The sequence below is a fragment of the Muscardinus avellanarius genome (genome assembly GCF_963383645.1).
Source record: "Muscardinus avellanarius genome assembly, chromosome: 1".
Lineage (NCBI taxonomy): Eukaryota > Metazoa > Chordata > Mammalia > Rodentia > Gliridae > Muscardinus > Muscardinus avellanarius.
In genome coordinates, this window is record NC_137786.1 from 34630810 (window position 1) to 34649413 (window position 18604).

The window sequence follows — 18604 nt, forward strand, 5'->3', positions numbered from 1 at the left end:
CTGTCTTAGCCTCCCGAATGCTGAAATGACAAGGATGCGCAACCATGTCTGGCTTCTTTGGAGACAATTTAAACAGAAGAAAAACTGTTTCTTATCTATATTTACTAGTGGTTATGATAACAGTTAAATGCTCTAGCTTTTGGATTCTTGTTATCTTCCTTATTTCCCATCTCCTGGGATAGACAATTTAGTGTTCTAGGTGGTTCACTGGATTTGGGAGCTATGCCATAATTTTCATGATTGCATTTTCCCTAAAAGGGAAGAAAATGCCCAGATATTTTTATAAAATAGGTGGCTTGAGTACCTGAGGCATAATTTTGTTCTTGCAAGAGCCAGAATTATACTTTGGTTATAGAAGTTGATTCTATTTTGTTTTTAAAATTAAAGAAATAAAACCTTAAGCACAAAGACTTGATTTTAGCACATGAATTCCTCATATCTGAAATCGTTTTAATCATAGCAAAGACAAAGAAGCCTTTAATGCCACATACATGTTCCAGAAATCTAATCCTTTAAAAAAGTTTCATCAGACTTAGAAGTTATTTTTGCAGTCTGTACAAAGCAAAGTATCAGCTAGTCAGTAGGCAGACTAAATAATAGGACGTACAGTCATCCTATTATTAGTTTTTTTTAAATTTAACTTGTGTAAGAGCAATTGAAAATAAATCAGGAAGACCTTTTGTTTTGTGTTTTGTTATTAGGCTCATGCATTTGTATTTGATTATGAAACTCTTCAATTTTCCTTTCTTAAGCAAGTTCTGATTTCATTTGAATGCTTTTAGTATTTTATAAATTGAGTAATTATGTGTTTGATCAAATTTGGTATGGACTAAAATATTTCATAATGCATTTCACATTTGGAGGGTAATTCAGACATCATAAAAGCCATTTATTTTATGTTATAAAAGGCCATAATTTTGATATTGTCTAAATGCTACTGAAGTTGATACAGTGACAATGATTTAGGTTCCATTTCTGTGTATCTCTTAAGCAGCTTAAGCTACATTAATTTTAGCCTCTTGACCACAGTAAAAGTCCTGACAGTTGGGCAATATTGTCCTAACTATGTGTGTTTTTTTTGTTGTTGTTTATTGTGGTACTGGGGATTGAACCCAGGCTGAGCTATATCTCCAACCCTATTTTTCTTTTTTAGACAAGGTTTCCTTAAGTTATTATGCTGCTGGCCTCAAACCTGAAATCCTTCTGTCTCAGCCTCCCAAATACTAGGATCATAGGCTTGTGTCATGGTATCCAGCTTAAACTATGTTTTACAGCAAATTTTATTATCATAATATGTTAACTGAGAAAAGGGACAGTCTGCCTTACAAGCTTGGTGGGTATCTCTCTTCATAAGGAAACTTTTCTGGATAACTTAATTGACAAGTGTGGACTATCCTTGAACTAAGAAATTAATATTAAAAGAACAGCTGATTTCAGTGCAGAAAGAGTCAAACTGAGTACCAAGCAAGTACTAACCTAGATTTTGAATCTCAATTTGAAAGTCAAATTGAGTACCAAGCAAGATACTAACCTAGATACGACCAGGGATTTTTTCCCCCCTGAGTACTGGGGATTGAATCCAGGAGCACATCACCAGTGAGCTGCATCTCCAGTCCTTTTTATATTTTTGAGACAGGGTTTCACCAAGTTGTCAAAGCTAGTCTTGAACTGGAGAACCTCCTGCCTCAGCCTCTGGACTTGCTGGGATTACAAGCATATGCCACTGTGCTTGGTTTCCAGGGGAAATCTTAATGGGAAAATTGTGTGGGCTCTGAATACAAGCGCTTTGCTTTCCCTACAGGCTGGGTGCCCTGCTGACTCCCTCCTCTTCTGTCTCACTCTCTTACCGAGAATTCCTTCTTTTTTCTCTTCTATTTTTCTTCTCTGTTCTTTTCTCTTTTTCTTTTGAATTGGGATCTCACTAAGTTGCTTAGAGTGCCTTCAAACTCATGATCCTGCTGCCTCACCTTTTGAGTAGCTGGGATTACAGTGTGTGCCACCCACCCAGCTCCAGGATTCTCTTAGCGCTGATAAAGGTTTAAACTGGGACTGCTGCCAGGCCCTTTGCAGGCTAGCTGGGGTCAGACCGTATCACCAAGTCAGGATTTCAGCCCCACCAGATAGCTGGGTTACACCCATTGCACTTTGGTTGTACCCAGACTCCTCCCGGCAGGAGGCTTGAGGAGGGCTCGGGTGGTCACCTGAGCGCCCTCGGCCAGTGTGCGTGGTTGGCATGAGATGAGGTGCATCGGGCTCCCTGTTGATGCCTCCTTTTCCCATCTCTCTGCCTGCCTTGGAAAGGGGTGGATTTCTTTTTGAAAATGTTGCTAATTCTTAGATTATAGCTAAAGGACTTATCTAGCATTAAGTAATGATGGAAGAAACTTGCAAAATATCTCTCCTCCAATTCCCAAATAAAAATAGTGAAACTGAAGGCAAGATAAACATTATTCAAAACTTCACTAACAGTCACCTTACAAGAAAGATAAAATCGACTCATGAATACACTTTAAAAAGTGGTATATATGGTGAAGAGGTTCTTGTGCCAGAGTAGGCAAGCTGAGCTCCCTACATGTTAACCAGGTGAAGATGGTGATTCCAGAAGAAACCCTGAATTCTAATATACAGGGTATATTAGATACAGATAGTAGACTCAAGGTTGAACGAACAGCCTGAGGAAGGTCAAGGGAAATCCACAAACATAAAAGCTGTAAGGGTGCAGTGGTGTATCCCTAGCTGAGTACTTGGGAGGCGGAGACAGGAGGATTGAAGGTTCCAGGCCAGCCTCAGCCACTTAGTGAGGTCCGCAACAACGTAGGGAGACCCATTTCAAAATAAAAAAATAAAATACGGCTGGGGTTGTAGCTCAGAGGTAGAATGCCCCTGGGTTCCATTATCAGTACCACAAAAAGAAAACAAAACACAAAACCAAAACAACAAAATACATTGACAGGATCATACTACAGGCAGAAAAGGGATCATCAGCTGCCGAGGCTGGTCATTCCCTGGTAACAGGAAGCCAAATAAGATCACAGAAAATGAAACAGAAGCCGGGTGTGGTGGCGCACGCTTGTAATCCCGGTGCTTGGGAGGCTGAGACAGGAGGATCACGCAGGTTCAAAGCCAGCTGCGCGTGTTGGTTTAGGAGACCCTGTTTCCAAATAAAAATATAAAAATAGGTCTGGGAGTGTAGCCCGGAGGTAGAAGGGCTTCCAGGAACCCCAGTACCACCAAAAAAAAAAAAAAAAAAAAAAAAAAAAAGAAACAGAATCCAGGTCCCCTGGACGAGCTACCCTCCAGACCGGCTCGGCTGTCTCTGCAGCACACACATTGAGAGCAGTGCTCAGAACTCAAATCGCAGCTGTGAAAGGAAGATAAATTTACCGCATTGGATTAGAGCTTGTAGATGTGCTTGTCATCCATGAGCCAGATCTAAAGACATGGTGTGATCCCTGTGCATATGGAACAGACAATCCCTGAAAGCCCGAGAACAAAGAGCATTATCTCTCATGACGACAGAGTGATTCACACGGACTTATCGGGCCGAAGTTTCCAAATCTTAAGGACAAACTTTTTATTTTAAGATTCCAGACAGAAAAGCAAATTATTTTTAAATTCAGATTGGCCTCAGACTTCTCTTCAGTACAATTAAAGTAGCAAAGTTTTGAAACGGGGAGCAAATAGATTGCTTATCAAAGTGAAAATGAAATTGTATAAAAAGCCCAAGGGATGCCATTGAGATATGGAATAGCAAGGGAGTTTGTTGGAGAGATCAGGGTTTAGACTGAGGAGCTGGTTTGTCTTAGACAAACAGAAGAGAGAAGTTTAGAATTTGATGAGGATTACAAATATGAGCAGGCGTGGTGGTGCATGCTTGTAATCCCAGCATTTGGGAGGCTGAGCAGGAGGATCCAGGTTCATGGCCGGCCTCAGCTACTTAGTGAGGACCTTTGCAACTCAGCGAGACCCTATTTACAAATAATGAATAAAAAATAGGGCTGGGAGTGTAGCTCAGATGTAGAATTCTCCTGGGTTCTACCCCCAGTACTGCAAAAAAAAAAAAAAAAAAATAGAAGTAGTTTATAAGATTTTATCAGGGGCCCTTGTAGTTAAAAGAGCCATCTTTCTGAGGCTTTCCTATTATGGGGTTAAATCCAGGTAAGCTGCTAAATTGGTTAACAGTGAATCGATCCTCAGGAATTTTGACCTGGTATAAAAGGAAGACCAAGAGGTCTGATGGAAAACCACTTGCCCGTAGATCAAGAAGGGCAGGTGAAGCAGACTGGGCTCTAGCTGGAGCTGAAAGTGAAGAGTGGGTGCCAGCCACAAGGCACGCCAGGCCCTTGGAACCACGTGGCCAGGGCCTTGCTGCTGCCTCAAGCTGAACCACGATGGAGAGTAACTTCCAATTCAAGGCTGTGGCCTGAAGGGCTTTGCTGAGAGCTATGTTCTGAAATAGCCCTGACTAGAAGATGTTTCAAATACAGTGTCCTAGGATTTGCTTTTTCTGTATACCCATGGACATACACAATGCACAGTGGTATATTAATTTCTGGAGAAATGCTGTTGCAGAGAAAACTATTTATCCCCAAATTTCTAAAATATACTTGAGCATAGAATCCCTTTTCCTTGTAATAGCTAGGAGCAGTAATTTGGAAATTACTGCTACACGCTGATGTAAAACAATACTCAATACATACATGTGTATTAAGGCCATGTTAAGAGACTGCATATGAAAGGAGAATACAGGAGAGGAGAAAGAAGACAGCTTTGCAGTCTGCAAAGGAAGACCCTACCTGCTCCCAGAAACAAAGTACTTGAGAAAAAATAGCTCGAGTTTTTTTCCTCCTCCTCCTCCTCCTCCTCCTCCTTTTCCTCCTCCACTTTCTTCACTCTTATTGTTTTTTTCTTTTTTCTTTTGGTGCTAGGGATTGAACTCAGGGCCTCATGCATGCTGGGCAAGTACCGTACCCTGAGCTGAACCCCTTACCTCAGCTCAAGGTCATTATTTTTTAGTGGGAAGTAATAGAAATTGAACCTAGGGAAATTCTATCTCCAAGCTAAACCCCAAGCCCATTTTATTTGAGACAGAGTCTCACTAAATTGCTGAAGGTCTTGCTAAGTTGCTGAGGCTGGCCTCAACCTGCAAGCCTGCTGTTTTAGCCTCCCCAGTCCTGGGATTATAGGAATGTGCCATTACACCTAGTTACCCTCCTCTCCCTTTTATTCCCCCTGAGTTTCCAAGCTACACCCCCAGCCCTTTTGATTTTTTGCTTTTTTAAAAAAAAAAACAAAAAAAAAAACCAGAAACTTGTTTGGTTATTGAGGGTCTTGGTACAATATTGTGGCTGGTCTTAAACCTGTGATCCTCCTGTCTCAGCTTCCCAAGTACCAAGATCACAGTTGTGCAACCACCATATCTGGCTTTCTTTTCATCTTTATGTGTCATTTTAGTCTAGCTGACAGCAATCTGATATCAAAAAGAGCTTAGAAGAGGGTGCGGTGATACATGCCAGTAATCCTAGTACTTGGGAAGTTAGGACAGGTGGACCACAGAGTCCAAGGTTGGCCTCAGCAATTTAGCAAGACCCTGTTTTAAACAAACAAATGAATAAACAAACAAACAGGGCCGGGGGTATAGCTTGAAGCTAGGATGCCCCTGGGTTCAATCTTCAGTACCATCCCCCAAAAAAGAAAGTTAAAGAGGGGCCACGCCTTGCCATGGGCGTTTTGTTAATGACCTCTGGGGCCCTGGCCTTTAACTGTTAAAGTGCTCGTTTTTACAGTTAGCATATGGAAAAATGAATCTTGGTTTCTCTCCAGTAAGAACAAGACTACAATCAGGGTTGAATTGAATATTTCCCAGCAGATTTTTACTGACTCCTACACACAAACCAACAGTGGGGCCTGGGGTTCTAAAGGACTCACACTTTGCTGTGGGAGCCTTATTCAGTGCTTTGGAAGAAGTCCTGTGATGACTGGTCTGGAAAGGTGCCAGAGAAAGGTTATTTCAGAGAACATTTTGATATTTTTAATGTTTTTGGTAAAAAAAAGTTTTTATAATTTTAATTGGCTCTTAGAAAAATGTTGTTAGCTTCATGTTCAGAAAACAAGATGTTATGGTCATGCTTATACTTACCAAGTGAGTAAGCTTAATAGATCTGCAAGACGGATACAAGATAAGATTCATTTTGTGCCAAAGCTCCATCAGTTGAGTACAGCTCTAGAAGCTGGGGCTACTCAGTTTGTTAAAGTAGTACTAAACTATAGAGATGATGATGGTGATGAGGATGCTTGGTACTGGGTATTGAACCCAAGGGTATTTTGCCTCTGAATTATGTCCTCAGTTCTGTCTATTTTTTATTTTGAAACAGGGTCTTTCTAAGTTTCTGAGACTGGCCTCAAAGCAGCAATCCTCCTGTCTCAGCCTCCCAGGTACTGGGATTACAGGCGAGCACCATCACACCTGGCAAGAGAGTATTAGAATTTAATACTAAAAGCTCTGGGAACAACCCAGTTCTGACTAAATAGACTTTTGTGGGAGGACAAATCTAAGAAATTAACAAAGTATTATATTATTTCTATGCTCCAAATGAGAGAATAAATAGTAAGGAGACTGTCCTCTGTCATAATGAAATGTCGGGTGGTATTTGTAATTAGACAAAAAGAAGGAATATTTCAAACAAAAGCCAGAGAAAGGAGAAGAGAGGAGTGAGGATTCTTTAGGCATCATTTCTGCTTCATGTATGATTTCACGACACCCTGTGTTTCAGGAGATGCTGCCCAGCAGAGAGCGAGGGACGCAGTAAGGGCGGGCTGTGGAATCTGAGCTTCATGAGGGTCGGCGCTGGCCCAGAGTTATGCTCTAGTCTGGCACGTTACAGAGCCTCGCTGAGCTTTGGTTTCTTCATAGCATTCCATTTAATGGACTGAGAGAAACAAACAGGGCAAAGTGTACCTAATAGATGACAAATCCTCAGCACATTTAAAATATGTGTAATAGTTAATATACTAGACAAAGATGATAAAAGATGGAAGGTACAAGATTTAGGGCAAAGGTTTAAGAAATTGAGTATGAAACTAGAAAAAAAGAAATGAGGTGGAAAACCATGAAAATAGAGTTTTGGAAGCCTATAGAGTGATTAGATAAAGCTTAATTTGAACAGTAGTATATTTCTAATAACAACAAAATGATCTTTGAGTAAAGTCTCAAAATTTACTAGCATTTTTTGCTCTAATTGATATCTATTAAATCTTAGTGGATTAAAAATAGATTAAAAACATTTGGCAATAGATTTTCATGTTTTCTAAAGCATGTAATCTCTCTTTCCCATCTCTTTGCAAGCAAATGAATATGTTTTCTAGTTATACCATGCAGTAAATAATTTATCTCAAAGCACTGTGATATGAAAATTCATGTCTAGCCAGGTGTGTTTAGGGCATGCATTTGTCAGGATGGAATTAAAATCTCCAACCTGGCAAAATTTTAGGGTATGTGCCCATGCATTTTTTCCCTGGAAGCTGCCAATTTAAGCAGCCGTGCCTGATCATGATCCATAACAAATTGGGCAAATTTTTTTCCTTTTCAAACTGACAGGTAATTGGAAGGCAAATGCTCTCTGGAAACAGTGACCTTGAAAAACTGCCCTTGATGGTACCAGACCTGGGGTAATGGCCATCGATTCTGGCTTTGCTTTCGCTCTCCCATTCTGGCTGAATCAGATGCCTTCCTGTGGCCTCAGTCAGGAGGAGGGGCACGATCTGGGGGCGACTGTTACCTGGTACCACCTGGATATCACCTACTGCTCTGCACCACCTCTTTGCTGGGAAGAGAGCACCTGAGGGAAGATGTTCCAGGGACTTACGGTGACAATCTGTCTTCCCGCAATGATTAATGAATGCTTCATCTTAATTTGACTTTAATCACTGACAAATTTAACGATCACAAACAGAAGTACATAAAATGCAGTTTCCGAGTCCCAGAATAATCTTTATAATATGAAATTATCAAAACACGATAAGGCTGGTAATACAATTTTAATGCTAATAAAAATAATAAAATTATAGGCAGTGTTCATTCATTTGCTATTACTATATCCAGATGCTATAAACATAATAGTGCTTTACACATAATCTTACTTAATGCTTATAATCTGCCTGAGAAATAGGTGATATTATCTTAACTTCTTTTGAATGAAGAAAACTTAGACTGGAAGAGATAAACTTGTTTAAGGTCATATAGCTAATAAATAAATGAAGGGTACTTAAAACCTAGGTCTACTAACTCTAAAGTCTATATCATACGCCAAATGACCCTAATATTAGTCCCTGTACTATTAATACTTCAAAAATTAGTAGCAAGCCATGCATGGTGGCTCACGCTTGTAATCCCAGCATTCGGGAGGCTGAGACAGGAGGATCGTGGTTCGTGGACAGCCTCAGCTACTTAGTGAGGCCCTTTACAACTCAGTAAGACCCTGTTTCAAAATAAAGAATAAAAAATAGGGCTGTGGGTATAGCTCAGAGAGAGAATGCCCCTGGGTTCCATCCCTAGTATCGCAAAAATAAAAATTAATAGCCTAGACAGTGTGTACCTTGGTTTAAAATGAATTTATTGACTGTTCTACCTTATGGATAACATTGTAAGTGTTGAAAAGATAACTTGGAGAGGACTTTGATAAAGTTAAAATTATATGTGTGTATTCATAAAGATATAAGTATATATTCAATAGAAATAAATAATATATGTACACACCAGTATAAGCATGCAGTTCCACACATTATACAGAGGTAGGATAGTATGTGGATAAAGTGTGCAGCCAGGAATCTGAAGAGCTGGCTTTTTATCTCAGAGGTGTGACTTATCCAAAATCACACCGCCTGTCCTCAGCCCCCGCTCATGAAATGAGGAAGATAATTATGCATATCTGATTCTTAAAATATCTTTCTCACCTAAACACTATAATGCAATATAAGACATATTTATATACCTATATATTTAATAATTTGCCACTTATATACTCTAAGACGACAAATAATAGTTGGATTTTTTTGATGCACGAGAAATTTAATTCTTTGCCATTCATCTTGCTATCTAGCTGTTATATGACATGAACTTATACTTTCTTATACTCATTTATTTTTATCTTCCTGCGTGGAGTAGTAAATTACCTACCATTTCTGTAATTTAAAAAATATCAGTAGCAGGATCAGGAGCCAAGCAGGCCTGACTATCAAAAACATTCTCTGCATTTACAAAATAAACCTGTGCTTTATGGCACACACGCACAAGTTTGTTTTCTGCATTTTGTTTCTGTGTGTGTGTGTGTGTGTGTGTGTGTGTGTGTGTGTGTGTGTGTTACTGGGGGTGGAACCCAGGGGCTTTTCTACCTCCCGGCTATACTCCCAGACCTATTTTTTTTTTTTTTTACTTTATTTGAAAACAGGGTCTCACTAAGTTGCCGAGAGTCTCACTCAGTAGCTGAGGCTGGCTTCGAACCTACGCCATCCTCCTGTCTCAGCCTCTCAAGCTCTGGGATTACAAGCATGCGCTACCACGCCCGGCTTGTATTTTGTTTCTAACAGAAAATATTTAGAAAAGTATGTCATTAAATCAAGTAGGCTAGTAACTCATTTATCAGAATATTTGCAGCTCTAAAGAATATACAGTTATTTTAATAATGCAAAACGATCTAAAGGATTTAGAATAGGTGAAAAGAAATACAGACTATTATTTTCTTAAATAAAGCAAGAGGGCCTGGTGTGTATGTGATTGGTAGATTCACTTGCCAGCAGCACCGCCACATGCCCACACAAAAGCAACAGTGCACTGCTTAGGATGTGCTGCTCCTTGCGTGCACTGCAGAGGATTGCACCTGCGTTTCTATTTACTTGTGTAAGCGTAAAAGAAACTCTGTCTTGCAAGGACTCAGGTGACTTTTCTTTCACCGTATACTATGATATATTTGCTGCTTTTTGAATCAGGGTGAATTTCTAAAACATAAAAACAAAAACAAAAAATAACTTCAAAAGTGTTAAATGCTTTTTTAAAACAGTGAATACTTTTAAAAGGCATTATTATGAATCTTTTTTTCTTTTTTCTTTTTCTTTTTGGTACTGATTGAATCCAAGGGCATTCTATCTCTGAGCTATGCCGTCGGCCCTTTTTATTATTTTTATTTTTATTTTATTTTTATTTTATTTATTTTTTATGGTACCAGGAATGGAACCCAGGGGCTTCTATCTCTGGGCTATACTCCAAGACCTATTTTATATTTTGTTTGGAAACAGGGTCTCACTAAGTTGCTGAGAGCCTCACTAAGTCGCTGAGGCTGGCTTCGAACTTGTGCGATCCTCCTTTCTCAGCCTCCCAAGTGCTGGGATTACAAGCATGTGCCACCACACCCGGCTTATTATTTTTATTTTGAAACAGGGTCTCAGTTAAGTTGCTGAGGAATTGCTGAGGCTGGCCTTGAGCCTACAATCCTTGTGTCTCAGCCTCTCAAATACTGGGATTACAGGCATGTATCACCACACCTGTCTCAGAATTTGAAGTTATGAATCAGTGTGCTTTAGCCAGATACTAAGTTGAGGTTCATTTACATTAAGAAGGATTAAGTTTTGATTTGTGGAAGAGAGTGGAAGAGGGAACTGGCTGCATTTTGGAGTACAGTGTAGCTGATACAGTCAGGAGTAGAGAGGTGACCTCATCGGGGAAATCTAGAACAGAGACCATGTCTGGGGAAAGGGGTGGCAGGGAGGGAGGGCAGGGCAGGGCAGGGCAGGGCAGGGCAGGAAAAGGGCTTCGAAGGGGAGAGAAAGAGGATAAGAACAAGTCTGCCTCTTTGGCAGTCTGTCTGGTCTGACAGTGATCTGTTGCACAGAGAGCCACTGGTGCGGACTTGGTCAGGCCTGCAGTCAGGAGCTTCCCCAGCATTTGTGGAAACACATCCAACAGCATGGTGCTGGAAGCGACACCATGCGAATCTGGAAGAGGAGTGGAAACGAAGACAGAGGGCTTGGGAGAAGACCCCTGGAGATCTTTGCTTAGCTTAACCATCTTTTCTGGCATGAATTCACAGCCATAAGTTGTGGGGTTATGTTATCCATTTTTTTTTAATCTGTGCTATGGAGGAAAATAAAGAGACTGTTTAGAGGTTCTCACAAAAATGACAGCTGCAAGTTATGAATAAGTGTGAGAATACAGTGACAGATGAGGAGGAGACACCATGTTACACCGTAACAAAGTGGAATCTTACAGAAGACAGATAATCATTGAGTCTTTCCAAACTTTCCTTTTTTTTTTTTTCTTCTTTTTTTCTTTTTGGTACTGGGGATTGAACCCAGGAGCATTTTACCTTCTGAGCTACAAATCCAGCCTTATTTATTCATTTTTATTTTTTACTTTGAAAGTGGGGCTCACTAAGTTGCTGAGGCTGGCTTTGAAGGAACCTGCAATCCTCTTGCCTTAGCCTCCCAAGTGCTAGGAACACAGGAACCCACCACCATGCTCAGCTCTGAAAGGGACCAGAGGCCCAGGCTTGCCTTCTTAATGGAGGACTTGATCAATAATCTGTTATCAACAAGGAATATGCTACCCTCAGTAAGATGACCCACTGAACATGCTTCCACAGTGCCCAAGTGAAAGACAGCTGTGAGGTCTAGAGCTGCCTCCGATGCGCCTTAATTTTATGAGGAGGAACGTATATGCCTGATAGCGATAATGTCCCTTGTGATCATCTTTCTTCCCTCACCTTGTAATAACCAGTAGTTGCACAACATTTGCCAAAAATATCGATCATCTCAGTCATGAGTAAGCTTCTCTCATCATGAAACAGGGTCACAAAGCTTTACCAACTCACTTGGCATTCTACACATTATACCACGTGCCACAATACTGCAGTGACGACTCTGGTTAGAAAATTCAACTGCTGACCCGGAAAGAGAATAATGCACCCGTTTGTCTGGCTTACTTTTCTAGCTACATACTACTTTATGAACCAGAAAACTTATAGGAGAAAGAAAAAGAAAAAGAAACATCTAAAATGTGAAACACACAGTACCATCTCTTAAGAGTACTGTTTGTCGCTTCACCAAATGTTAGGAAGCATGATGAATGATGGAGATATTTGAAATGATCTTGAAGAGGGTTTCTCAATCTCCGCACCACTCACATTTGGCCTGGGTAGTTCTGTGCAGTGAGGGGCTGTCTTATGCATGGTAAGACGTTTAAGAGCATGCTTGGCCTCTGCCGGAGAGATGCTAGCAGCATCCTTCAAAACATCAATCTAAGGTCACCTCCAGACATTGCCAATTTGCCCCTGGTTGTCAAAATTGCATCTGTCTGAGAAGTACTGACTTAGAAGTTTGCTCACTTATGGGGGTAGCTCCTTGGTGGCCGGGAGAATATACCCCAGTATCTTGCAACAGAAATAAAAGCCAACTAAGGAAGTCAAGGCAATGGTTATCATTAAGCAAAACCTCTAATTGATGACATGGATGTTATTTCCTCCCCCTCTCCCCCAGCTCACCACGGCATCATCTCACAGAATGCCCACGTAGAACTCTGGCTTCCTACTGTCTCAAGTACAAACAAAACATGCCAAAGCCAACCATCACATCTATACACGAGTCCCAGTTCTAGAATCATTCCATGTTACGAGTTTCCCTCCTGGGAAGTTACACCACGCTCTGCTGTGGAACAGACCCTACTGATTAGCAATAGAAAAAAAACCACTCACTGTGGGCAGAAGCAGCCTTTTGGAATTTCGTCAGGTCCACGTGTGGGGGTCTGCTGGGCTTTTGCGGAGGTGGACCCAAGACAGACAGGGGAGGCAAGGGCTTCTGCTTTGGAGCTGTGGAGTTCTTGTCTCCCTTCTCCTTCTCTTGACCTTGGGCCCAGGGTCCCCCCGCTGTCAGCTTGGAAGGTGTCTTGGGGAACCTCGCCGGGGGAGTCCCGGAGGCTGTTTCTTCCTGGGTCGCCTTGCTCGGGAAGATGTTCTTACTGGCATCTATCTTTGTTTCTTCTTTTTTTTCTTCACTATTTCTGGGAAAGCCCGGGGTTCCTCGGCTGGCAGCAGGTTTCAGAACCACTCCAGGAAACGGGGAGCTAGACATATCACCTCCCTGGCCTTGATTTTCGGGGGCTCCTCTTGCTGGTTTTAAAGGGCCGCCCCTGGACTTGGCTCCTAGCACTGTTGCGGGTCCTCTCTGTGCGGACACACTCTTCGCGGGGCTGTCGTCTTCACAGGAGTCTTGGGTACCCAGGGATGGCTTCTGGCCAAAGGTGGGTTTGGGGAAGACGGGCTTGGGGTCATGATCTGGTGACGCTGACATAAACTTGCTTTTAGCCCCAGCCAGCTTTGGGAATGCTTGCCTTTGTTCATTTTCTGGGGCTGGCCCCGGCTTCGGGCCTGGGGTCTTTGAGTCATGGTCTTGGTTCACGCTGTGAAGTGTTGGCTTATTCCCGGGAGGCCGGGGAAACACAGGTTTGGAATCTTCTTTGGGCAAGTTGATGGGCTTGGGGCCCACCGGTTTCAGGAAGCCCACTTTCACCTCAGGCTCTCTGGTGGCCGAGTTGACAGGTGTTCCAAATCTTTGGCTCACTCCGGTAGGCTTTAAAAATGGAGGTTTGGGCTCTTTTTCAGGCTTTTCCTCAAAAGTGGGTTTCACTGCCAAAGGTGGCTTTGGGGTCCCAAACTTAGACGCGTTGCTGGGTCCTGTGAGAGGGCCGGCATGGTCTTGGTTGTTGAACAAGTTCTTTCTTGCCTGTATTCCTGAAGGTGAGTTTTGCCCTGGGACTCTGAAAGGCCGGCTGTTGAGCGAGACCTCCTCAGTTGGGTTGATGCCCGTGTTAAACTTCGCCATGAGGGACTTCACATTGGCTTTGCCATCCTACAAGCAGAAAGAACAAAAACTAGCTGACAGCCAGAAGCCTCGCTTGCGCTGTTTAACATACTATACTATAAAGGGCTTCCTGGTTTGAGGCCAGCAGCGCTGCCGATTGGTTAACAAGATATTGTAACATTTAAGTTCCTCTATGGCAAAATGAATTGTGAGTTTCTTGAAAAGGGGAGGGCTACTGTTGTGCATAAACATTTTTTTTTTTTGGTCACCTTAGAGTGACTTGCTCATTTTTTGCTAAATTTAGAACTTTATTCTTTCTTCTCACTGTTCTAGTTGGATTTCCCCTGACTCGATATTTTTTGCCTATTTTTTCTTCATTTTAAAAAATATGGAAGTGACTAACAAACGAATTCTTTCCTATTTTACAGCTGAGACTCTTGTTGGACACTACACTTAAAGAACTGAAAGTTAGCTCTGCTGTGAATGCATCCTGCCTGCTTTACACAGCAGAGCCCGTTTAGCATTTCTGTGGTTTGTAACAGTTTTCTTTCTTTTTCTTTTTATTTCTGTTGTACTAGAAGTCGAGCCCAGGGGCACTATACCCACGAGCTACACTCCAGTCATTTTTACTTTGATTATTATTTTTTTAAATTTGAGACACTCTTGCCATATTACCCCAGTTGACCTTGATCTGGGGATTCTTCTGCCTCAGAAGAAATAGCTGGGATTGCGGGTGTGTACTACTGTGCCCAGCTGTAACACTTTTTTTGTTCTTATCCACATTTCTTAAATCTACTTCCAAGCTACAACCCCAGCTGTATTTTATTTTTTATTTTGAAACAAGGCCTCACTAAGTTATTGTTTATTTTGAGCACAAGGTCTCACTAAGCTGCTGAGGCTGGCTTTGGACCCGCAATCCTCCTCTCTCAGCCTCCCCAGTACTGGGACTCCAGGTGTGCCCCCTACCTACCCCTCGTGTCCTATCCACATTGAATGTCTCCTCGCTGTCAGGGAGATCAGCAAAGCGACTCACTCCATTTTGCAAGTAAGTCATAGACTGGGATTGCCTAGTTATTTATAAATATTAAGTGCTAGTGAATCCACTGTATCCAGGTTATTAGAAGAACCAATTTTCTTTCAAAATTGGTCCTATCTAGAGGCACACAGGTAAAATGACAAGGAAACAGCTGGGATGGGCTGGGAAGCCCCATTTCCAGAGCTTTTCTGTCTTTCATTCTTATCTCTTCTGTGTTGACATTTTTATTCCTTCTCAGAGGTTCTGCTACACAAGCTCTGCTCTCTTGGTCTAGAAATAGGGCATTACTTAGCAAAGACAGCAAGTCTTTTATGCGAATACAATCCCACTTACTCTGGGAGAATTAGTGGTGTGATTTCACTCTCAAAAGCAAAGTGTTGAAATGTTCTAGTTCTTTTAGAAATATTTGAAAGTTTGAAGCCTAAAAAAAAAAAAATCACCAAGGATACACACGTGGCCATGACAATCTCCCTTTTCACGCTTTAAATTTCACCTAGGAAATTTTTTTCTGTTTCTCACCCTGCCCCCTCCACTGATGGCTGCCACATACCCGAACACATTTCATCTTTCAAGGCTCCACTGAAATACCACAAAACTGGCTGACGGGGTTTGCTGCCTCCTCTGAACTCACGCGGTACTTTAGGTGCTCACACCTGCTTGGAGCTCTTTTGAGAGTTAGAAGAACCACCATTTAGTGGGCAGATACATGTGTTTGATTCTATGTTGTTCTGTCTCGTGGCAGTTTGAACACCATGGCATTATCTAATGCCACGTTCAGGAAAAGGCATTGAATATGCAACTGTGGGGGATGCCATGGAAAGATCATGGGGAGTGGGTTTAATTCCGTTCATGAGAAGAGTCTCGGCTGCATCACCTATAAAATGGGGGTAACAGCACAGAACTGCAGGATCCTCATGTCCTTTAGAGACAGAACTTGTAAACTGTGGGTCTAGCTCCTAGCATGGGCTGAATAATGGAACAGTGACGAGGGGGTTAATTTTTTTTTTTTTGCAGTACTGGGAATGAGACCCAGGAGACATCCTACCTCTGAGCTACATCCCCAGCCTATATTTTAAATTCTTTATTTGGAAACAGGGTCTCACTGAGTTGCAAAGGGCCTCACTAAGTAGCTGAGGCTGTCCGTGAACCACAGTCTTCCTGTCTCAGCCTCCCGAGTGCTGGGATTACAAGCGTGCGCCACCAGGCCCGGCTAAGTAACATATTTAAAGGACCACAGGCCTGTCTAGGGCTCCTAGATCTAGACATTGACCTACTCTGTTTTGTCTCGCTACAGTATGTTCTAGGGCTTGGCCCCCTCAGGGTTCTAACTTATGTCCAGGGAATGAAGGTTTGCACTGAGCCAAGTACTCTGTGAAATGATTCAGGATAAAATGGCCGCAGAGCAGGAATTTGTCACCTTCTCCAAACTCTAGTTCCTGTGTGTTGGCAGGAAGAGGAAACCTGACAAGACTCTCACTTTCCAGCTGGACTGTTGTACCTTTAATTTACTCTCTTACATCTGAACAGCTAAGAGCTTGTTTGCTGACTTGCTTTCCTTTACCACTGTTCTAGCCTCAAGCAATCCATAAAAGTGAAATGTGGAAAGATAGCAGAAGTAGGGGGATTTTGGGTGTGGGGGGAAGGGAGAGGATAGGTTCTCCTTGAACCATCAAGGACATCACAGTTGCAGAGGACATTGAACCTCAGCACAAGAGGCATAAAGCATCAGATAGCAGAGGTGGGGATGTAGCTCAGTGGTAAAAGTGTATGCTTGGCATGCATAAAGTCCTGGGTTCAAGCCCCAGCACAATAAATAAGTGCTAAGTGCATTTATTTGGATTTTCTACCAACCTGGAAAGAAGTCAGTCTCTGAAAAATATTTCTTTGATTTTCTTGTTTGTATTCTAGATTCATAAGGCTGCTTAGTGGGATGGTTAGGAGCATAAACTCAGACCTGGATTTGAATCTTACTAGTCTATTCACCTCCATAATGGAAATAATAATGCCTAGTCATAGGACCTTGGAAAGTTAAACAAGTTTCTGTTTGTAAAGCACTTTGAACAGTATCAGCACACAGGAGGATTTCCTATTTTTATAAAATATATGAAACTTTTCAAACCATCCATTTTCCCTCTCACCGCACTGATGAGGAAATGGGAGTCTATTGTGTTGCAACTTCATATCTTGGATTTCATGGGGAAAGTCCAGGAAATACTTTAATCCATAGTCAGATTCTAGGTCCTGTTTTTAGTTTAGACAATATGGAAGTCATAGGTTAGGAATTGGGATGTAAGTCTTTTGACTGCCAACCCAGAGAAAAGCACAAGCTCTGAAGTTAGCAACTCAGGGTCAAACCCTGACCTTGCACTTGCCCTGGGATCGAGGATGTGAGTTCAGTTCTCTGAGGCTCAGTTTCCTTCGTCTCTAAAATGGTAACCCTGTCTCTCACAGCATTTTTCTTTGATCATTTTTTTAAGGATTAAATAAGTTAATGTATGGAAAGTTCTGAAATACAATTGTGTGTGTGTGTGTGTGTGTGTGAGAGAGAGAGAGAGAGGGAGAGAGAGAGAGAGAGAGAGAGAGAGAGAGAGAAGGAGAGAGAAGGAGAGAGAAATGCAGAAAGATAGCAGGGAGATTTTGAGTAGAGGGGGAGAAGTGGGAAAGATGGGTTCTTTCTTGAACAACCAGGGACATGACAGTTGCAGAGGACTCTGAACCTAGCGCAGGAAGTATAAAGCACCAAGTACTGGAGGGAGGGATGTAGCTCAGCGGCAGAAGTGCATGCTTGGCATGTATATGGTCCTGGGCTCAAGCCCCAGTGTCCTCCCCCAAAAAAGATACCAAATGCAAAAATCGGCATATATATATATATATATGGCATCTATATGATGATTGCAATATATGTATAATTTGCATATACATATAAAATGATTGATTTCATTGTTTCTAATTCACTGATCACATAATATGATTATTTTTTCAATTGATCAAATTCTGAGGTTATAAACATTAATGTCATGTCCTAATTTTAAACAAATGTAACTAGAACAAACATATTTTTTACATGTGTGTGTATGGCACTGGGGATAGAACCCACAGCCATTCTGCCTCTGAACTACACTCCCAGCCCTTTTATTTGTATTTTAAAACATCTCACTAAGTTATGTTGGCCTCAAATCTATGATCCTCTAGTCTCAGCCTTCAAAGTACTGATATTTCAGGCATAATATCAGGTTACAAACATATTCTTGAATAACATAATACAGTAATAATGTTTGAGTTTGGCTTACCCATATTCAAAAAATTTTCACTGGATTTTGAAAAATAAGGAAACCAGAGGCATTAAGTTCCTCTCTAGGATTCCTTGAAGAAGGAGTCAAGAGGACCTGAGTCCACCTGCAAATCGGCAGTCTGTACGCAGCAATGATGTGATCACAAACACAGCTGTAGAGATTGTGTGCTCATCACCATGGTTAATATGTTTATTAGATAAGATTTTTAACACCCAGATTTACTCTTACCAAGTCTAGCTAGAGTTTTTTCCTTGGTGATAATAATGAAAAGTCAAAAATGATAAAAACATTTTCCTGTTCTGAGTTTATTGCAGATTGGGTACTCATTCCTTTTCCCACAATTATTTTTGCTTAAAAAAAAAGGTAGGAAGGTAGGAAGGAATAATGAATATTGTTTGATGAAGTGGAAAGTACACCTCCAGCCCCAGTC

General features: G+C 41.6%; 1 protein-coding gene across 2 annotated transcripts in view; it reads right to left on the reverse strand.

The window, feature by feature from the left end:
- FYB1 (FYN binding protein 1) overlaps window positions 1–13887 on the reverse strand; it is a gene marked incomplete at its 3' end in the record, with an annotated part of 107822 nt that extends 93935 nt beyond the window's left edge. For both annotated transcript variants that reach the window (XM_080705231.1, XM_080705230.1), the window contains exon 1: window positions 12741–13887. In XM_080705231.1, the coding sequence (XP_080561357.1) occupies window positions 12741–13866 (1126 nt within the window). In that variant the 5' untranslated portion in view covers window positions 13867–13887. The remainder of the gene's footprint in view (window positions 1–12740) is intronic.
- Between the last annotated feature and the right edge of the window lie 4717 nt (window positions 13888–18604).